The sequence below is a fragment of the Misgurnus anguillicaudatus genome, chromosome 16 (assembly GCF_027580225.2).
Source record: "Misgurnus anguillicaudatus chromosome 16, ASM2758022v2, whole genome shotgun sequence".
Classification (NCBI taxonomy): Eukaryota; Metazoa; Chordata; class Actinopteri; order Cypriniformes; family Cobitidae; genus Misgurnus; species Misgurnus anguillicaudatus.
Genome location: NC_073352.2, coordinates 22,228,728 through 22,250,722, shown reverse-complemented (window position 1 = coordinate 22,250,722; position 21,995 = coordinate 22,228,728). Strand labels below are relative to the sequence as shown.

The window sequence follows — 21,995 nt, the reverse complement described above, 5'->3', positions numbered from 1 at the left end:
GTCAGAGCAAGCGTCCTCTTTTTAAAGTTTCTGCTAATATGACAGTTAACAGCAAAAGAGCGCTCACGCTTCAATATTTGATTGACAAGACAGCTGACTCTGTGGTTGCTTAGCAATATAAAAAGCTGCGTTGCACTGTCTTTTTTTAAAAAAGGCAGTGCATCGCGCCTTGCGTTTCCAAGTGTTTAAAGCACTTTTGGTGTGATTAGCACCTGAGGCTATACAATCGTAGGAAAAATAAAGAGTATGACTATGGCTGGTGCAAACGGGTTGCAAATTTGTTCATAGTTTCAATAAAACATTTAATTTACTGTAGATTTATACTTGCTGTGTCAATATATGTAACAAAACTAAAGTGTTCCCATCATAATCAACAAAACATATGTATTGTGTAAATAAGAGATTTATTCTGTTGTGTAGGCACCTTGATTATAGCAAATGTTTGTGGGAGTACACAACTGAGCACGGACAGCAGGAGCTGAACTGCATTGGCTCTAACAGTCGTGTGGCGAGCAGTGATTAAAAGGGAATGAGAGCATTGTAATATTGATGTGTTTTCCTAAAATATAAAAAATGCAATGAACTATCTTCTTTTCCAAGTTTTAAATGTGCAATCTGAAACTGATCCTGTAGGCAATGATTTACTGATCTATACCTAACAATATTTGTGCATGCATGTCACATAAAAAGTAATTAATTCTAAATTATATTACAGTCGATAAAATTAAAAATAATGTAGTACTGTCAATTATCGTAACGTCAAGCAAAATCTATGGGCCTTAAAGTATTTCATCCATTCCATATGCTTAACACACACAAACAATTCAAAAGCGATTTTGCATTCAAATTAGTAGCAGAAAATGAAAAAGCGACTATTACTGCGGGCATAACTCAACAGAAATAAACATGATGAAGTTTGCCATGATCATCTGTTGTTGTGTTTTTAAGACATAATGACATAAGCGTTCATTCGTTTCGTATGGAACATACTTGCTGTGATTACAATGAATGACAAGTTGACACTATCGATATTTGTTTGCGTATGAAATATGGAAAGTGCTTTGTGTAGACTGATTCATCTCGCTTAATCATAAGGCATAACAGATGAGGGTAAACCATTAGACTTGATTAACATGTAAATTGCCTCTGTAATTTGCTAATAGATTGAGCGTATGAATAGGATGCAGCCACCTGAACCTTTAGCGGTAATGAGAAGCGTAATCGGGCTTGAACGCTTAGGCAACTAGTGGCGGCAGGCAGTTGACCTCTGAATCCTTAACCTTGAGCACAATTCATGGTGCCTTTAACTCGATGCGTGGTTTTATTGTTGGTCGGTTTTATTTATTGACTTTCTCTTTCCTAGTAAGATAACCGACTTCCTCTATTCCTGCAGTTCACAAGATGATCTCCAATAACAGAAGCCATTATGGAGGTGATAGTGCTGAATTCATCCAGTAACTGATAAGACTAAGAGCCTTGACAAGTCAGCCCTGTTCTGCACACAACAAAATAAACAGGTATTTTGAATCACCGATAAAGGGCCGGCCAGACTCTTAGCAACAAATGATATGCAAATGCGTCAATTAGAACTCCCAATAGCTCAGATATGACTTGACCTTTGGATGATTGGAAAGCAGTGGTTTCTCTTTTTTCCCTTTACGTCATCTCAAAACTTACTTTCAGCCTCATTCTCTTTCCTGCTTAGTAAAGTTTCTCATTTTCCAAAGCAATTCCCCTCTCTGCGCTCCAGCCTCAGCGAAGCTGATGAGCAGAATGATGTGCGTCTAGTCACATTTTTATATGCATTACCGAGTGTTTGATTACACAATGCAGGCAGTGGATTGTTTATTAGAGAGGAAATTAAAAAGGTGTAGGAGCATCATGCAGGAAGCCAAGGTCCCTAGACGATTACCCCGTCCCGTGATTATGCATCTGTCAATCTCCGGCCCGTCGTGGCCCATTTTCTCTTTTAAGTTTAATGCAAGAGAATGGCAGCAATTAGCTGGTAAATTAGAGTACTTCCGTCATTTCCACCTCACTTTGGCCCTCTGTGACAGCGTGTGGTGTGTTGTGAGCCCTCCAGCCACAATTGTGGAATCTTAATGAGCTCCTGGCACACACAATTTTCTCTATCCATGCCCTTATTCTTTTTCTAAATAATATCAATTTTTCAAAGGAAAGTGTTTTTATTTCGGAACGGTTTTCTACTCCGTTTTCATTTCGAATGCTCGTCTAGCTTTAAAAAGTCATTAAAGTCCAGAAATTCTGGATAAAGAGGATGATGAAGGTTCGGGTTGGCCTTTGATTTGAACTGCGGGATAACCACGAGGGCAAATTCGACGTCCCACCAGCCTCCAGCATTCTAAAGGGCTTCTCTCATATTCCTGAGCTGCACTAATTAGCAGTCGTGGTGCCTGAAACTGTATCGGTTTCTAAGGGCAAGAGAGTTTTGTGGGGGACAAGCATCCATTTATACTCTCAACGGGAGGGAGGGCACTTGTGGTAGGAACAGTCGCAATTCGGGTAATTAACTAGGGCCAACACACAATTAAACCACCCCAATCTCATCTCCGATGAGCGAGAGGCAAATTCAATTAGATGCGCTTACTTATGAGGGTTACAATAGTCTAGTTAAATCCAAGGATAAGGGTTCATTTCGCCCTTTAGCTATAACAGACTCTGTGATGGGGCAAGCTCCAGTAGTGCACGCTTTGTACGTCTACAAATTTACAGCTTTTGTTTAATATAAAATGGGTGATGTGTAAAACAGCAAAAAATAAAAAAGTGTAGGTGAAGACAAAGAAATAATCATAATGGGACATTTTCTTTTTTGCAGGTCTCATCATGATATGCTGTTTATAAGATGGATATGTGTAGCATGCATTTGTATTGAATGATTGCACAGCATCTGTTGAGAGTCTTATGAGACAAAGCAACAAATCAAGGCTCTGGCTGATCACTGAAGGGTGATGGCTTTGATCAACCTGTTGAAAGGTATAAAAAAAATCAGGCGGGTGGATGCATTGTGCATGCTGCTGGAGGGATGGGTCACCCACCTTGCTATCTCTTTCGCTGATGCGTTTCTCTGCTTCTTTGAGCTTGTCTCTCTCACTAGTCAACTGGACAGGTGAGGGACAAACAGACAGATACACAGACAGACAAGACAACGTTAAGCCAAAAACAGATTCTGTTTAGCTGCAGAGAACAGATTCCATTCCTGATGCGGGCATGGGAACAAAAAGAAAGTTGTGCCAACTTTACTTACTTGAGTAACAAGCATGAGTTACAAGGTCATTTTGGAATGGCAAGTATTTGAATGCAAACAGAACTGTCAAAACCCCATGCTTGCATACTTATGAAGTAGTAAACTTTCATTAGCTCTTGTTGTGGGCCACTTGCCTTCATATTCATAGTTCATAAATGAAGAACATCATTAAACCCGACACAATTTGCATTGGTCATTTTCATGATGCGTTGTCCATTTTAAAGAACGTACAAGGCGTAGAATGCAGTAAATTGGTGGCTGATGCAGCTTTGTGCTTTTGGAATTCTTTTCTTTCAAGTCATTCCACATCCTTCCCATCATTTTAGTGCCTTGTGACATACCCAACAAATTTAGCGCAAGCACTTAGATTCAGTGATGCTTTGAACTCGCTATGAGCAGCCTCTTTTGAAAAAGCAAAGGGGAAAATAACATCTTAACAGCCTCTTTTCATTCAGAGGGTGCGTACTCCACTGCCTTTCAAATACACTTATAAGGTGCTGTCTTTCCATAGGACAGAATCAAATATTAAAGACATGTAATGGAAAATAAGATGGAAGCAACCATGTTGACGACTGCAGAACAAAAAGCTAATCAGGTTTGGAAAGCTGCCTGTGTTTGTAATGAATCAGCCTGTAAAGGTGAATGGACTGGCTGTTTCCCTGATACCGGCCATGGCAACAACGCAGGGCACATGGCAACCAGCTCTGTGACTCCACCGTAGCATTGTTATGGGCATCATTACCTCCAGAATCTCTGCCTAATCCAGCTCAGCAGCATCAATAAGACAATCGGCCAGCCCTGCACTGCACTGCAATGTTATGAGTCCCATGCTGGTAAGACAGCTGACCGCAGAGCTTTCTGAAACCTATCAGGGTGCTGCAAAAGAGATTTCTCCCCTAGCATCACTTGAGCTCTGAATTATTAAGTGAGCTACCATTCGATTTCTCACCTCTGACTCCATCACCTTTCACGTGAATGGCCAAAAGGGAGGTGTGTGAGATCCCTGCAGAAATGTGCCTTTGTTAGTGTTAACATGAAGTAACTAATAACTCCAAACAGACTATACCTCTGTAATTTGCTACTGTAAATTTTATGAACTAATATATTACGTACATTTTATGCAATGTAAGCGGGTTTGAATAAAAGCATGTTCTTATTTAAAAATGGACTGGGCAGAGCAAAGGGGCCTAATGCATGCACTATCATAACTCTAAAAACACATAAAGATAAAGTGCAAAGCTGTTTTATAGATTTATACTTCCTATTTTATGTTCATTCGGCCAGGAATTTCTGTACCAAGGCTTTGATGAACTAAGCTGGCAATTATTTTCATATGCACTTGGTTTCCATGAATAATGACTCTATTCAATTATATGTTATAGGCAAATCTGATGAAAAGCATGTCTTTGCTGTTGTCATTGAACGCAGTCATCATAATGGCAAACTGATGTAGAAATTTCATATGAGACTGCTGCTTTCAGTTTGATACTGTTGAAATGGATGCTAAAACCTTATATAAGAGACATTGATTATAATAGAGGTAAAACAGGGAGACTTAAGGGGGTCGCACACCTGACGCACAGCTTAGCGCCGTGCTTAAAAAAACTAACACATTGTTTTCTATGAGTATACGCACACCGGCGCCGACAGGTGGCACCTGTCTGCGCCGCCCAGCTACGACTCAGGAAGTTGCTCAAATCCCTGTTGCGCCACTCACATAGTTTAACATTAAAGGAACAGTATGTAAGAAATTTATATCAATTAATCATAAAATGACCCTGATATGTCACTATACATTAAGAAATCATTTTCATTTCAAATACTTATATCACTGACAACAGTGGTATGGACAGGATATTGTCATTTAAAAAGTGGAGTTGCAGCCCTCAACTGATGTTTATGTTGTCATTTTGTGTATTGGCCACCAGTTGTGTGATTGCAGTACCAGTTTTAGCCACAAGTTTTGTTATTGCAATACCAGTTTTGGCCACAATCCTACATACTGTTCCTTTAAGTAACATCATATTTGTCCCAAATCAATAACGATTAACATTGGCTGCTAATGTATATTTGAAGAGTTTCGTTGCAAAACGAGATAACCACTGTTTTTTTAATTGTTCAGAAATCTCGTTTTTAGGTTGTGCATTCCAATTAATTTCAATGCAACTGCAGTTGGTTTGTTTTGATTTAAACCTTCATAACTTAAAAAATACAGCTAAGTAGCACCATAAAACAAAATAATAACATGATAACATAATAATAAGCATGTTTTGACAAAATTGTTTAAAAAATGGATTTATCTCGTTTTGCAACGAAACTCTTCATTTGCATTTTGAAGTAAACGCTATCAGACGAAGCTTGCACTATTTAATGTGCACTTCCGATTTACGATACCTCCGAGTTGTCCTAGACGTGACTCGGCGCGGCACTGAGCTGCGCGGCCGGTGTGCGACCCCCTTTAGGGGCCATTCACTAAAAACGTGTGGAAAGCACTAGGCGCGTAGGTTCTTGTCACATGACCTGCGGTGTGCTTGCGGCATTCCGGTAAGTTGTGATGTTTTAACTCGATGCACGCGCCTGGAAATAACGTTCGCATCGCACAGCGACCACGTCGCTTTCATTATAAGCCCGCATACTAGGCGCCTACATTTAAAAAAAAACACGAACTTGAGCGTGCAAAAGACGTGAAATGTGAATTGTCTCTTATTTCTTTTTTTTTGGAAATGTGACCTTTGAATCATTAATACAAATGAGAGGTTTCAGTGCTTTGTTGTAGTTTTAGACTTTTATGATTTTTATTTTTAGAAAAAAGAATACTGTATAAAAATACAATGAACATTTTACTCTAAACATGACTGTGTTCAAATTCCTATATGTACCACACTACTAAAGAACAGCAAGACCGCATGTGGGTTCAAGTTAGTGTGGGTGAGTGCATGTTCCTCTAGTCAGCTTTCATGGTGATGTGTCGTGCACCCACAACCTGACAACATTTTGAATCTGCACTGGGAGAGGAGTTCTCCACCGAGTGTCTAATAAAGGGCACAATTTGTTAGCATTGTGCATGACAACCTATAAGCTTCTTTTCCTTTCAGTTGTGCCAGCACACCCACAGTGTATACAGCAAACCCTCATGCCCTGTTCTTCTTTAGCAAGCACATTTCATGTTCACCAGCAGAAGCACACGACTGCTGATGCGAAGATGTTCTGCCAAATCTTGGAAAATGTATGCGCCTCCAGGATTCCACTACTTGTAAATAAGCTGGAGATCACTGAGCTTCAAAGAGGAGGAGATAAAACTACAGACCCAGAGAAAAACAACAGCTGAATGATGCTTTGGTCAAAGCAAGGACTGCAGGAGAGAGCAGGTGAGCAGTCATTAAAGAGATTTGCATACTCCTTGCGGTGTCCGTGGGGAGGATGTACCATCCGAATTGGGTGCATGCGGCGTGGCTCAGCACGGTTGAGTGCGAAAAAGGAGGAATGATGGTGAGTGATGAGTAGGGGATAGAGGCCTGGGCTCATGAATATGTGTAGGAGTCGAGAGTGTGATGGACGAGGCAGATGGAGGGATGGACAGTGAGTGGGTAACGTGCCGTGATTTGCCTCTCAGGGCAGATGAAGTGCAAGGGTGAGAACTGCACACAAATGAAGTGTTGTGCTCCGAGAAGCATCACCTTGAACAGGAAAGACTGGCACATTGTAGCTCCGCCTTCCACTAATGTGCTCATTTGGTGAATCTGTAAGAATGAATTGTAGTCCGAGCTGCCAGGGTCCTTAATGACAACAACTAATCTCAGTTAGGGTCGTCTGGGGTGAATCAGGGGTAAGACAGCTTGGCTACACTCAATAGTAAGAGGTAAGCAAACAGGATGACAAAGATGGGCTTTTCTAACTGCAAAAATATGATTTCCACAAAACCATTTGTGCCATGAAATGTGTTTTTTCCATATTAAACTCCATAAACTAGTAAGCAAGCTACTCTTTTGTCCCAAGGCAGCGGTAAAATCTAAAACGTTTCAAATTGGGTTTAGCAGGAAATCTTTTTGTGGAAGAAGGTTTGAAGGTTTTTCTTGATAGGAACGATGATGTGAGACCCACGGATGTAATGCAATCCTTCATATAATAGCTAGAAACAGACTGGAATGGAGCTATTGAGAAAAATCAAATTCAACAATTTCAAGAGGAGATTGGCCCTTTATTAAATCATACAATCCCCCAAGTCTTAAAATACCCACTTAAAGAACCACTGCATTCTTGATAAAGGATAAAAAGGTTTCAATTTGACCAAATTAGCAAAGTCTCTCCCTAAACCATCGCATTAGCAGAAACATTACCGTTTAAAGCAGACAAAGAAAAACTGCTTCATATGACCTCACAAACATACAGAAAACAACTACCAGTGATCCTAATGGCCTTATAAAGCTCATTTCCAGGATTTGATGAGATTTACTGAGGTTTAAGCAGGTTTCCTGACAGATAGAATAATTTACAGAAAATTTAATGTCTGGCAGTCTAATAGCCATTGGAGAATAGTTGAAAAGGGATGCATCACTATGTCTGGAAACTCAAGTAGGCTTTTTTCATAATTCTGAAGGGATACGGGCCTTTTCAAGGCAGGGCGAAAGCCACTGAGCTCTCATGAGGAAAGATAAGAAAAGTCTCAGAGGATCTGAAGCCTCTGAGAGTTTAGAAACAAAGCACAAGTCGCTTTTGAGGTATAATCAGTGTCAAGAAGGCTAAAGTATGTATGTTATAGGTGAACACACTGGACACAGGCGGTGGTCACTGTAATCTTGGTTTGATACCCTTGGGAGAATTGTGCCAACCAATGAGGATCCTTAAGGGACTGCAAATGTTTTATAAAAGACCTAAAGTGGTGAAAAAAGGAGGAAAGAGTGTGTACAGTTAGCTATGGTATGGTGGGTGTAGTAAGTGTAGTCAACTGCGCCTGAAGGGTGTTGATCTGCGCCTCCAGCCCTTTGATTTTTTCCTCCTGTTTCTGCAGCTCGGCCTGAGCTTCCTGCCGTGCGCTGAACTCCTCATCGAACTGCAGACAGTACACACAAACACATTGATGTAACATCTCAGTGGAGACCATCAATCACAGAACAGATCAACACAGTCGGCTGGACTCACCTTGCCTTACTTATATGCACCATTATCATGTTGATCTTATTGATCCAAGGCGAAGGTTATAAAAACGGTCAATGTTGGTCTCATTTACTAATAATTGCGATCAAGTTCTCTTACTTGTTTTCAAAGAATAGGCTCTTGTGCAAAATATTTTTTTATTATTCTATTTTTAATATTGATGAATCTGGATTATTATTTAAAAAAGTGTTATCAAAAATACTGTATGCAGCTATAAGAATTAGCATTAAGGGGCTGTTCACATATCAATATTTTGCACGCTCAAGTTCTTTATTTCAAATATAGGTGCGCTGTATGCACGCTCATAATGGACGTGACGGCCACGCGATGCAACGTGCTAGTTTTTTCCAGGCGCGTCCGCACAGGAACCTACGTGCCTAGCGTTTTACACGCGTTTTAGGCGCGACTTGTGAATGGCCTCTTATGTAGGATAAATTGTAGTCAATATTTCAATGTAGTAAAACATAAAAATACATTTCACACTAAAGCCCAAAGTATAGTCCGTTGTTTTTTACGTGTACGCAAACAAACGCATACGGTGGAATGCACAGCCTTGCAAAGCGTCTTTTTTTGACTCGTATGTGTACTCAATGTTCAACGCATGCACACTGCGACAATATGCAGTGCACCTCCTGGGCTACATTATATATTCTCCTGTAAGCGCATGGGTTTTGAAAATCCAAAAGGTGCGTGTACAGTATGCGCGCACTTTTCTAATGACGAAAATTGCATCACGCGCACTTTAGGTGGACACTTACGAATGGGTAAAAAATTGACCATACTTCTGCCTTAAAGGCTCTCTAAGCGAATAATGTGCGACGTCACTTCCTGTTGATGTTTGAACTGTTTTCAAACAAACGGAGCGTAGCTAACGCCTCCCCCTCCCTCTCCCGTCCGTGCCCAACCCCCACCCCCAAATCCTTCTTGTCTTTTATTGGCTGGAACACTTTGTTATGTTTTGTTGTGCTAGGTTTGGCCACTATGTTAATATTGCCGTTTGTCGAGCCTGAGCTGTCTACAGAGATCGCGTTTTTTTACAGTTTGATCAGCGGACAGGCAGCAAGCAGATAGTGAGGAGATGTTTGCTGTATGTAACAAAACATGTTTTATGGTCTAAAACGCGTCAATTCGCTTAGAGCGCCTTTAACACATTGAATTTTTGTAAAGCCATTAGAAGTAAGGTTTAAAAATCATCCTAAATTTAGAAAAACATTTAAGTGCAAAATATTACTTAATAGCAACTGCACTCAGGCACAAATTCACCCAGAGATTGTCTTACTGTGGGTTCACACCAGATGCGAGTTCAACGATTTGCGTGAGTAGATTACATACAAAGTCGCGATCAGACGCGTCCTCGCGTGGGGGATGCGAATGATGCGTTATGGGAGGCGCATTTGCTGTAAAAATACGCACTATTCGCCTCAAACGCTTCTCTGTTTAAGTTAAAAATATTCAACTCGAGCGAAAAATTTGCATGACACAAACGTTAAATCGCGCAAGTAATCTAGAGGGAGTAACGCGATGCCCCGCGTTTGGTGTGTACGTAGCATTAGTCTGCCATTGCATGATTTTTGAAAAACACTTTGGAAAAGGGAGTCGAGCCGAGTACCAAAACAAACTTGTAGCCAATCAGCAGTAAGGGGCGCATCTACTAAATGACATCATTGTCTTGAGTTGCATATTTGTGGGGCGGGACTATCAAAAGAAGGTCCAGATTCTATTGGGGTAGGGGCGTGTTTGTTTAGGTGATTTCAAATGTCAACATTGGCTTTCAGAGATCACGCACCCCGCCTTAAACAACACTCAAATGTCTGGCTGAAATTTGGTTGAACTGGACAGTAAGCTAAGCATTTCTGTTTCCTCAGAGCATTATGGGATACAGCCCTTGCATGCTTCAACGACAATGCCAGCGAACATGAAAGTGCAGCATCCAAACAAAGCTCCAAAGGAAGCGGGTTAAATTCAAAGATTATAATATGAAACGCTCAGGATTCTAATACTGCCTGTAAACATCTTAAAGAGTTCCCAGTGTGGCACAAACAAGCCTGAAGATTGGAGCATCAGCATTGATTCTGCTTGCACTGATACAGATCATGTTGCTCTGCTGCCAGCTATTGATCAGGCGTGAGCAATCAATGCACCGTTTCACCGCTCATGGGAGAAAAGTTTGGTGACAGCAACCCGGACGCATACCAATGCGTGATCTACCTGATTAATAGGCTCACCTTTTTGGAGAATTCAGACGCTCTCTGCTCGCTTTCCTCCACCTTGGCTTTATCCACACACTGGTCTGTTATATGCAAACAGAGAAAACACATTTATGTAAATCACTCTGTGTATTGTTAACATGATAAGTAAGCTTTCACATCTAACACAGAATAGACACAATCAAAAGAAGCAACTGGAGAGAAAAAAGCGAACAGATTGAAATGAACCTGTCACTGTCTTAACTCCCCCTCCCCTCTAGAGATTTGTATTCTGTTCCGGAGGTTTGAGATGTAAATTTAAAAATGGCACCTTGCAAAATTTGTTTTCAACTCATTAAAGTGAAGGAGTGAGAAAATCTAACAGAATCCTTTTTTTGTGTTGTTTCTGCAGATGAGTCTAGAAACTTTTAATGAGCCTTTGTTGGCAAGGTACAGAAATGCTAGTGACAAAATACAAAAGGGGAAATGAAAAGAATAAAGATAAAAATTTACATCACTCTAATTTTATTAATGCCTTTAGTGCCCAAGAACTAGATAACAATACCATTGGCCACAAAAAGCTTTTTTCCAACATTTAATCATAGAAACAAATGATAAATGTCCAGAAATGCAAATATAACAACTACCGCTGGTGAAGAAGTCGTGTTGCGTTTATAAGACATGACATGCCAACCGGGCTTTGCAGATAATGTTTTATTTATTCATAATGAGTCTACCTTATCTTATGTGTCAGGTGAGTGCAGGTGTTTCAGACAGGGCTCTCATGGGGACCGGAGGAAGATAATTAGATCTTCTCCAGGAAATCACAAAGTTTTATTAGCTGCAGTTGTGTCTCCCATCGCACCACACGATTTCACAGACGTGTTAGGCAATATTCGAACAGGGTGAGTTTTTTAAATGATGTTTTATTAGCTATTATTAACATAGGACATCTGTCAGTTTCTGTGTTCGATAGAAAGTACGTCTGTGATTTGCCTTACGTCCTCAAAGACAACCAGTCTCGTCCAAAAAGAGGGTTGAGGTGGAAAAAAGTGAACCTTTTGAAGTTGGCTATAATCATAGTGCAAATATCCCATTAAACCATAAAAACGTCTTTCTGTTCTTTCATTGATGTAATTTAACTTAGTAATGTTCTCTCACTTTTACCTAAAGCTTGTTAAAGAAATCTGAAACTCCTTTTATTCCTTCTAAAAACGTTTTGGCCATGTTATCCGATGACCATACAGTTCAAGACAGAATTTAATAGTCTGGAAAACCGAGTTGCTCTAATGAATAACTCAGGAAGAAGTGCTTTAAGGTCCAGTGTGCTGTTCCTAATGCAATCATAATGCAAAGACATTTTATGCAAGACATAAAAATCTAATATCATCGAAAGCACCGAACAACAATCAGTATCACTGTACTGTTTTACAATTTTACAGATATCTAATCAAGATAAATATAGAAGCTAACTTGAATAAGTTTATTTTTCCTCCTTTAATGGTCAAAATATTTGGTTTGTTTATTTCAGGCATAAACCTCATTAAAATTTGTTATATTTAGTCATAAAACAAGAGAAAAAAATCCACTACTGTAAAACTTAACCTGGACAACTTTAAAAACAAGTCTCATGCAATGTTGCTTTAACATATAAATTCATGTACTTGTAATTACTGCACTCCAAAAATGTGCCGTTTAAGGGGCGGTCTCCCGGACAACTCTTATCCTAGTCCCAGACTAAAATGCATGTTTGAGCTGCATTTCATTTAATTAAAGGGGCCATGGCACAAGACTTTTTTAGGATGTCAAATAAATCTTTGGTGTCCCCAGAGCACATATGTGAAGTTTTAGCTTAAAATACCATATAAATAATTAATTATAGCACGTTAAACTTACCACTTTGTAGGTGTGTGCAAAATGTGCCGTTTTGGGTGTGTCCTTTAAAATGCAAATGAGCTGATGAAATTCAAACACTGATCACAATGATGGTGGTTTGTTGCAATTAAAACTCAATTGTGCTTTTATCTGCACTAAATGGCAGTGCTGTGGTTGGATAGTGCAGATTAAGGGGTGGTATTATTATAATAAGAGCTCCTTATGACATCATAAGGAGAGCCACATTTTAACTACCTATTTTTTCATGTGCTTGTAGAGAATGGTTCACCAAAACCAAAGTTACTGGGTTGATCTTTTTCACATTTTCTAGGTTGATAGAAGCACTGGGGACCCAATCATAGCACTTAAACATGGAAAAAGTCAGATTTTCATGCCATGGCCCCTTTAAAACACCTTGTACTGATCTTGTACTGACATACATCAGTGCCATTGTTTTGTCTCAAGATGCACACAAGTATTGTTTTTAGAGGTTTGTTTGTAAAAACGACTTAACTGTCCTAATCTAAATAAGGCCTATAGTCTTAGATTAATCTAAACCCTGTCTGGGAAACCGCCAATATACATTTGGGCAACCGATGGCAGAAAAAGTGTGACGATTATTAATGTATTGTAGTACCGATTTATAATGATGTTGTACTGTAAGTCAACCTACCGATGAGATGAGTGAAGTCTATATCCAGTCTTTCTCTGTAGCCAAAATCTGGGTCCATCCCACTGCGGTGAAGGACGATCTGAGACACACATTCCTCGATCACCTTGTAATACTGAGGCCTGCGGTAAAAACAAGTGTGCGTGCACATGCACAGAGGCCATGAGTGAGCGGGCAGAATATCACAAGAGACAAAGCTGTTAACTTCATCTAAAATACCGCCTCGTACAGTTCTGTTGGGACACCTCTTCATATATCATTTGCAAAGACATATCTTTTAATGGCATTTCACGCCACTGAATTAAGACTTCCTTCGGTACATAATGAAATCACTACCAGCTAAGCGTACAGCTGGAGTCGATTCTGTGACTTTGTCCACTCAAGGTGAAGACAAACTGACTCTGGGCTTCCACACTTTCCTCTTTAATTTGCAATCATCTTTGGCAATTAAGTGCACCAATAAAACCTGAGACACAAATCTAATCAGTGTAATCTGTGTAATTAGTTGCACAATGGCAGGAAAAACACTGCCTTGTGTTTGTAGGGGTGACAGTGACGGGACCGAGAGTGGGTCTGGGACTAGACATTGCCACAGTGCTTAGCGTGTGACCTTTTCCAAGATATATTACTAAATTTAATTGCAAGTGACATTTAACAAATACATCGTCGGCTTAAGCCGAGCTCCGTAGTGGCAAATAATTATGTTCCAAGCATGACCTTGAATGTCTCTTGTAGGTATTCAATTTTCCTTACAGAAATGTGCTGTCCTCTGCCGCCGGCTCCTCAACACAAAAGAGGCTTTCGAATTTAATGAACAAGCATGACTTTTAAAAAGTGTCACAGTTTTAGTTAATGCCACTTAATTCTATTGCATTATAGTTTTTAAATCACCAAATATTCTTGTATTATGAATGATATTTGCAGAGAAATAAAGCTTAGCAAATTAACAGTTTGTTGACCTAAGGTAATAAATTATGCAAAATCTTTGCTTTGAATACATATTTTAGTTAACTCTGCTACACATGCGATCCGTAAACTCTTGAGTAAATGGGAAAATCAAAACACCTGCTAAACTCAGAGAAAGACTGGCTGTCTATACAGATTTTATGTACCACTGTATATGCTCCAATTTTGACCATAAACATTAGGGGTGCACCGATAAATGCCGATATACACTAATTATACGTGGCCGATTACTATATTGAATCGCACAGCCGATATTATTCACAGCTATTTCGTGCACTACGGCTTTTGATCAGTAAGTCCTTATCGATCTGAAATTACTGTTAGTTTGAGTCGTTCATAACATGCATTTGAAAAAGCAACACTCGTAAAACATAATCATTTATTATCATGAAAATACCTGAAAAGGTTTGAAGAACAGCAATATAAATATATCCTTAAGCCATTTCCTGGAGCTTCGTGTCATAGGCCCTGTCCCAAATGGCACACTGCGGACTTAAAGACTTTACACTTTGATGACATCATGTAGTGGAGACCTTAGGGACCTTTGACGCAAGTCCAAGAGGGCGCACCGGAGTCATGTTTTGGGACATACTCGAGCGTCACGCCGGAAATAGTAAGAGAATTTGCCCATCGGTGTAAACTCCTCCCTTTCGTCGTCTGATTGCTCTTTCGCAAGGACTTCGGGGTTGGTAAAGTGCGCGAAGCCTGCTTCAGTGCGGGCTTCGCCAAAAACCGCATTGAGGGTGCAAAGGGTGCGCTGATGAGCACACTTCGAAGCGTAAAAATGAAAGATGGGACACCCTACATTTGGGAAAGGACCATAGTAATAAATATGTATAAATGGCTAGATGTTTTGCCCACGCTGCTGGCCAATTGAGTGGAACGTCCACATTTGGCGGCCATCTTTACCACAGGCAGCTCGGTCACTCGTAGCATTGAGTTTTAATGGTGCAGGTACTTTTAAATGACCATAACTTGCTTAATTATCTACCGATTTTCAAACGGTTTGGTTTGTTATAAACGTCAAAGATGTACTGTACCTATGACACTGCATACTTATACTAAAAAAATTAATGAAACATGAAAAAGCATCCAGAATTTTAGCCACGATAATTACGTTTATAAGAAATCAAACCATTTGAAAACTGGTAGAAAATTTAGCAAGTTATGGTCATTTAAAAGTACCTGCACCATTAAAACTCAATGCTACAACTGAGCGAACTGCCTGTGGTAAGGTGGCCGACAGGTGATGACATTAGAGACTCCGCCATAACACATCTAGCCTTTATACATATCTATGGCCATAGCTGCGTGTGTATGGTTCTTCGTCTACAGCACATATTGGGTTTCTGCTTGAGAGTGCCCTCTGGTTTTTGGATGTAGCAGCATTTCACCGTAATTCATTGGGAAGCATAGCAAGCATAATCGGCAGATATATCGGTGCACCCCTAATAAAAATGCATTTAGGCATTTAGCCGAAACGACTTTTACAGTAAGTGCATTCAAGGTACACAGTTTTATTAGAACATGTGAATAAGAGCACAGTATTTCACTGGTGTCTCTCAGTGTGCACATTGCAAGTCATATCTGATCTCATTTTACATATTTAACAACATACAAATATATTTTAAAAGAGCAGAGTGGAGCACAATCATCTCTTGTTGAATCCTATAAACATAGTTACATAGTTTGAATAAACCAGCTATTAGGATGTTAACTATAATTAGAGGTCTCGTTCATCTCAATGACAAATAGCATATTAAATAACCAAACAATCATATTTATACAATTTGCCAATTCCTCTGTTGTAAGAAACACAGCGGCAATGTGTAATAAGCATGAAGAGGGGGCGGAAAGGGTGGCAGGAACTGATAGGGCTTCGAGTGTCACCGAGCCTGGCTTAGTGGCAAGGCCCGAAGCTTATGCCTGTCACTGATGTACACCATATCATTATCTCAATAAGCCGCCCTATTTTCTCAGCATCCTGGCTACCACCACAGCCACATGCTGGATATAACCAGGAAGAAGAAGACTGACCCAGAAACGTCAGACCACACCAGAGGACCAGACGCCATATGTCCCAGTCAACGGAGGCTTCGGTCATTCTCTCTCCTGGCACCTTAGTTGCCTGCCTCTCATCTCTCATCCAACCCCTGCTCCACACTGCCTATCTAATCTTCACATCAGTTACGGCCAAAAGTAGAAGATGTGTTCCATATAAGTTTCCTCTGATCTGCCTTCTGTGAGCAAGTCATCGAGAGTTATTGCCTGAGCTCCAAAAACACCAATAAATACTTTAAGGACACTGACAAACTGTTATTAAATTGTTTTACAATAGAGTTATTTAACAGATTAAAGAAAAACTCTTATTACAAATGACCAAGAAAGGAGTTGGATGATGATAGATGTGGCTGGTATTAAAAAATACCTTTGAATTAAACTGTGTGATCTATTGCAATGGACAGCTCTCATTTACGGGTGCCTTTGATCACAGGGGCAGCCCCCAACACCTATGAGCAAGAACGATGCTGTCGACTTATGCAGGCTAAAGCAAAGAGATGCCACCAGTTCCAGCTCACCTCCCCTCTCCTTAGAGACCCGGCCATCAAAGCTTGCAGTGATCTCAAGCGATCCCTTTAATCTAAAATTACAGCCATACCATTTCCCAAACAGCCAATCCAATCTACATAAAACATTTCAACAGGTTCAAAAGCAACACATCGCTGACAAGATTTTTATATAGCGACCATGTAATAAACAGATGCATTCAAATTAAAAATATGAAAAGTTTAGTTCCAAAACGAGATAACTCAGTTTAAATGTTAAAAAAAAAATGTTTTTTGATTGTGCATTCCAATTAATATCAAACAAACTGCAGTTGGTTGTTTTGAATTACCTTCATAACTAAAATATAAAGCTAAGTTGCACATTAAAACATAATAGCTATCTCGTTTCAGAACCAAACTCTTTTTATGTTTCCTTTAATAATTAATTCACAATAAATCATATACAATTTGTGTCAAGTGTTCTTCTTTTCTGGCGTCAGGAGGGCTGAGACCGAACAGAAGTCTGCCATACTACTTCCTTAATCTGTTTTCTACTTCTCGCTTTCTCCAACAAGCCAGAAAATACATTATTCATGGCTCAAAGTGAACAGCGTGTCAGTGCCAAATTCCCTACTTATCACTTTGCTCTTCCCACTTTATTAAATATTTTACTTCTGCAACAGTGAATAGTACAGATCAGTGTCATTTATTCAATGCTCAGTGTTATTCTGGACTCTTGACTGACATGCAACTGAATCCGAGAAAACCCTTTTCTGATCATTTTTAAAAGGATAGTTCACTTTAAAATGAAATGTCTGTCATCATTTACTCATCCTCGTGTTGTTCTAAACCTGTATGAATTTATTTTCTCTGATGAACACAAAAGAAGATATTTTGTGAAATGATGGTAAACACACAGCAGTAAGTGATCATTGACTTCCATAGTAGGATAAAATATTTTGGAAGTAGTGTGATAAATGACTAAAAAAATGTTTTGATAAATGATGGTACACACACAGGTGACTACTATGAAAGTATATGGTCACTTACTGCTATGAGTTAACCATCATTTCTCAAAATAACTACTTTTGTGTTCATCAGAAAAAAGAAATTCATACAGATTTAGAACAACATGAGGACGAGTAAATGATGACAGAATTTTCATTTTAAAGTGAACTATCCCTTTAAGGAATAAATGGAAAAATATGCAACTAATAGTTTACTAAAGCTCATAGCTAATCACAGTTTATAATTATAAAGGACTCACCTGATATAATAGTCATTCCTGACAAGCATCAGATGCTGGAGGATAGACAGGAAGTAAGGCTCTGAACCTGTGTCTTTCACCATGTTGGACAAGAGATGATACACCTCACCCATATCAGTAAACGGCAGGTTAAAGAAAAAAGATGCATGTTCACATTAACACATTTTTATATACCAACATTCATAGAACATATAGAATACACACTCTAAAAATTCCTTGTTTGTTTTGTTTAAGAAGTCATTTATATAATAATAAATAATGAGTCATTAAAAATGCACCTATTTCATTTTTAAAAAATAATGTTATTTTGTGTATATGGTGTAATACAATGTGTTTGTGTGGTTTATGGTTAAACACATTATTTTCCACATACCGTACCGTACATTTTTGTACTCATAAATGCTTATAAATTTGAAAAGTGTTGTGTCCCTGATTGGCCAGCTAATCTGTACATTGTGATCGACTGGCTGATGCACGCTTTGGCGCTTTAAAAGTTGAGAAATGTTCAACTTCTGCCAAGCAACGGCAGCGAGACGATGTTAACTGATCCACAATTTAGTTTGGCAATGCATGACGTCACCAATTAATAGTAAATGAAAAGTGTTAAAGGATTAGTCAATTTTCTTTAAAAAAGCCAGATAATTTACTCACCACCATGTCATCCAAAATGTTGATGTCTTTCTTTGTTCAGTCAAGAAGAAATTATGTTTTTTTAGGAAAACATTCCAGGATTTTTCTCATTTTAATGGACTTTAATGGACCCCAACACTTAACAGTTTCAATGCAGTTTAAAATTGGAGTTTCAAAGGACTAAACGATCCCAAACGAGGCACAAGGGTCCCATCTAGCGAAACGATTGTATTTTGGCAAGAAAAATAAAAAATATGCACTTTTAAACCACAACTTCTTGTTTTCCTCTGGTCCTGTGATGCGCCAGCGAGACCTCACGTAATACGTCATCACGTCAAGAGGTCACGGATGATGTATCGAACCCCAGTTTTTATAAGTGTGGAGAAAGAGGACCGTTCCGAAGTTGTTGTATGTGGAATGATACAAATTAATGTCTTTGTGTCAGTTTGTTGTTTAAAATGGTCCGCAAATGTGCGTTTCACATATGTAATATGTGACCTTTCTACGTCATTACGCAATTACGTGAGGTCGCGCTGGCGTGTCACACAGCCGGAGGAAGAACAGAAGTTGTGGTTTAAAAGTGAAATTTTGTATTTTCGCTAGATAAGACCCTTGTGACTCATTTGGGATTGTTTCGAGTCCTTTGCAGCTGTGTTGGGGTCCATTAAAATCCATTAAAATTAAAAAAATCCTGGAATGTTTTCCTCAAAAAACATAATTTCTTCTCAACTGAACAAAAAAGACATCAACAGTTTGGATGACATAGTGATGAGTAAATTATCTGAATTTTTATTTTATTTTTTAAAGAAAATTGACTAATCCTTTAACGTTTTCGACCCATGTGAATGTACCATTAGGCTTACAAAGCACGCGCACACACACACGCAGAACACTTCAAAAAAGAAACAATTTTTTATGTGTGGGTTGCCTTAGAAAAAACGAATGCTAAATGAATCAATGTAACTGTGAATACAGATATTATTCCTGATAGGGAACTGTCACAAAAAATGACAAAGATTTCCAGGAGCATTAGTGAATGGATAATAATATACAAGGCATGATTCATGGTCACCACTCAGAGAAAAATCACTGCCTGGTTTAAATCAGTTTCAAGAATGGGTCAGAAGGTGAGTCAAGGCAGTACTTGTGCTTTTTGAATTCTTTAGTGTCATTAGGGATCTAATTTGCAAGCACGAGTTAAGATATGACTAAAGAAAACAAGTGACAGAGAAAACCACCTCTAGTCTATCTGCCAGTTCATACCGTGCCCTGGATATCCATCAAACAAAAATTCTTTATTATTTAAAGCCATAAAACATGGATCAGTAACTTCCTTTTACATTTTTTATTTCTTTTTTGGACTGAAATCTCAGGCAGGCGGTTTGTTTTGCTGGTCTCTTAGACTGAAAAGAGCTGCTCTTAAACTTGCAGACTATTATTGATTAAACATCCTCCTCCTAAAGAAAAAAGGCAATGGCCTTTGATGTCTAAAATAGATGTAACATAAAACAGCCATCAGTGTCTATTTTGTTTCTCTCTGTTGTGTTTATCATTGTTTCTTTTTTATCATTATTATAACATCATAAATTTAACCCACTCTTTCTCTCAGTTTTGTCTATTTAAATAAAATGGATCACTGGCATTGGTCTATTTTCCAAATTCACACATGGTGACAAGCTAATGTCATGTGAAGCGTTCAGTTATTAAATACAGCTATTGACTATGTCATCAAATGCTTCGAACACAGCAAGTGATCCAATGTAATAAATCTAATAAAAATGTAACATCAAACGTAAAAGGAAAAATCTCCAGAAGATATTTATCATCTTTAAATAGCTCAAAAGCCAATACGCAATGGCGGTTTGTAATATCAGCAAAAATAGCAGATAGGAGGCGAGTGAAAATGTACTCCAGTTATTATATGTACTGTGTGTTTTGACAATGTCTGTTGAAATATTTACAAAGCGACTGCAGAGTGATGCACTGCCTGGACTGGAACACTGCCACATACCATCTTTTCCAACCAGAAATAAAATCAAAGCTTTGCTGCTTAAAAATTTAAAAAATAACAACTAAAAGATACAGTGGAGTCGCCAGTAATCAGATTTTGGTCAATATAAATATAATTGGTTGTAAATAAACCTAGAGCGTTAGAAATAATATTTATTATACTTGTTCATTCTGGTTACGACTTATCGTCACTGCTGTCACTTTTGACAAAAAAATACAATCTTAAAATCTGTTGCATCAGTTTCTGCTGCAGTACTGCAATTCTAGCCCTTGTGCTGCTGTTTAACTGTTCGGCAAACCAATCTGCCCCGGCGCTGCAGAACATTTTCTAATTAACTTATATCGTTTCATTTATTCATAGGGTTGTGAGTGCATCCCATGTTCTGTCAACTCAATATGAGAATACAAATATCTTCGACGCATTATTGCTGATAACCGAGGTGATCTGCTAAAGCAAATTATTTTCTCCACACATGAAAAGCAGCAAAAAGCACCGGATAGGCAGTTTTCTCTATTATGTAGAGCCGCACATGTGCACACAGAGACGCTGTGCATATTTGTATTTTTGGCATGTTTGCAGTAATGTACTGGTGGAGAAGGCGATGCATAAACATGAGATGGATTAGCATTGGGCTGAGCTATACAAAAGCCAAAGAGGGAGGGTCAATCAAACACTGCCCATCTTCCATGTAATATTCAACGGCTGCACTGTCAGAACAAAACGGCACATTTTGTGTCACTGGGGTGGTACCCTTAAAGGTTCATTTTTGTACAGCACATTGAAATGTTGTACCTTTTGGGGTACAATAGTATACCGTAAGGACCTATTGTGTACCTTTAAGGAACAATTTTGTACCATTTAAATGTACAAATATTTAATTGTTCCTTTAAAGGTATACCTTTTAAGATACATTGTTACAGTTCTCTTTCAAGGGAACTGGTGCTGCATCACTGCAGTGACACTTTGGGGACGCCTCCAGTGGTAAGTGCATCAGAATGTGTATATCAAATTCAACCAATGGTGAGGCTTAACGACAAAGACAGGGTGATATATCGCTGGGAGCCAGGATCACTGATCTATATAAATGACTGGATTGCGCATAGAACGCTTACCGTAACAGAGTGAGGTGAAGCCAGCGCAGACTTCGAGCCGCCATCTTGGCATACCAAACCGGCAGAGGGCGTCATTGACTTCCATTCAAAATCATGTTTTAAATTCACCCGCTTTACAGCGTATAAGTCACGCAAGATTATTTTTAGGATAAGTGTATGTAAATTAACTGTTAATTCTGGTGTTATTTGCAATGTTTATGTTTTAATCGGGCAGGAAAATGGATTTATAAAAACCCATTAAGGTGAGTGTGTCTGCTGCGTTCTGTTAATGACACGGGAATAAATAAAGTTTTTTTTTAACATTCAGCACCAC

General features: G+C 39.0%; 1 protein-coding gene across 11 annotated transcripts in view; it reads right to left on the bottom strand.

Annotated features, from left to right (window-relative positions):
• The window catches only part of diaph2 (diaphanous-related formin 2), a 510,829-nt gene that overhangs the window by 331,276 nt on the left and 157,558 nt on the right, over positions 1-21,995 (bottom strand). For 10 of the 11 annotated variants that reach the window (XR_012357976.1, XM_073854348.1, XM_073854345.1 and 7 more), the window contains 5 exons: positions 17,930-18,046; positions 13,154-13,272; positions 10,645-10,709; positions 8,214-8,315; positions 3,057-3,122 (listed from right to left, as the gene is read on the bottom strand). Coding sequence is in view for 10 of the 11 variants with exons in the window: in XM_073854348.1 (XP_073710449.1) it covers positions 3,057-3,122; positions 8,214-8,315; positions 10,645-10,709; positions 13,154-13,272; positions 17,930-18,046 (469 nt within the window). In the remaining variant the exon portion in view is untranslated. The remainder of the gene's footprint in view (positions 1-3,056; positions 3,123-8,213; positions 8,316-10,644; positions 10,710-13,153; positions 13,273-17,929; positions 18,047-21,995) is intronic. The other variant, XM_073854350.1, reaches the window with a different exon arrangement.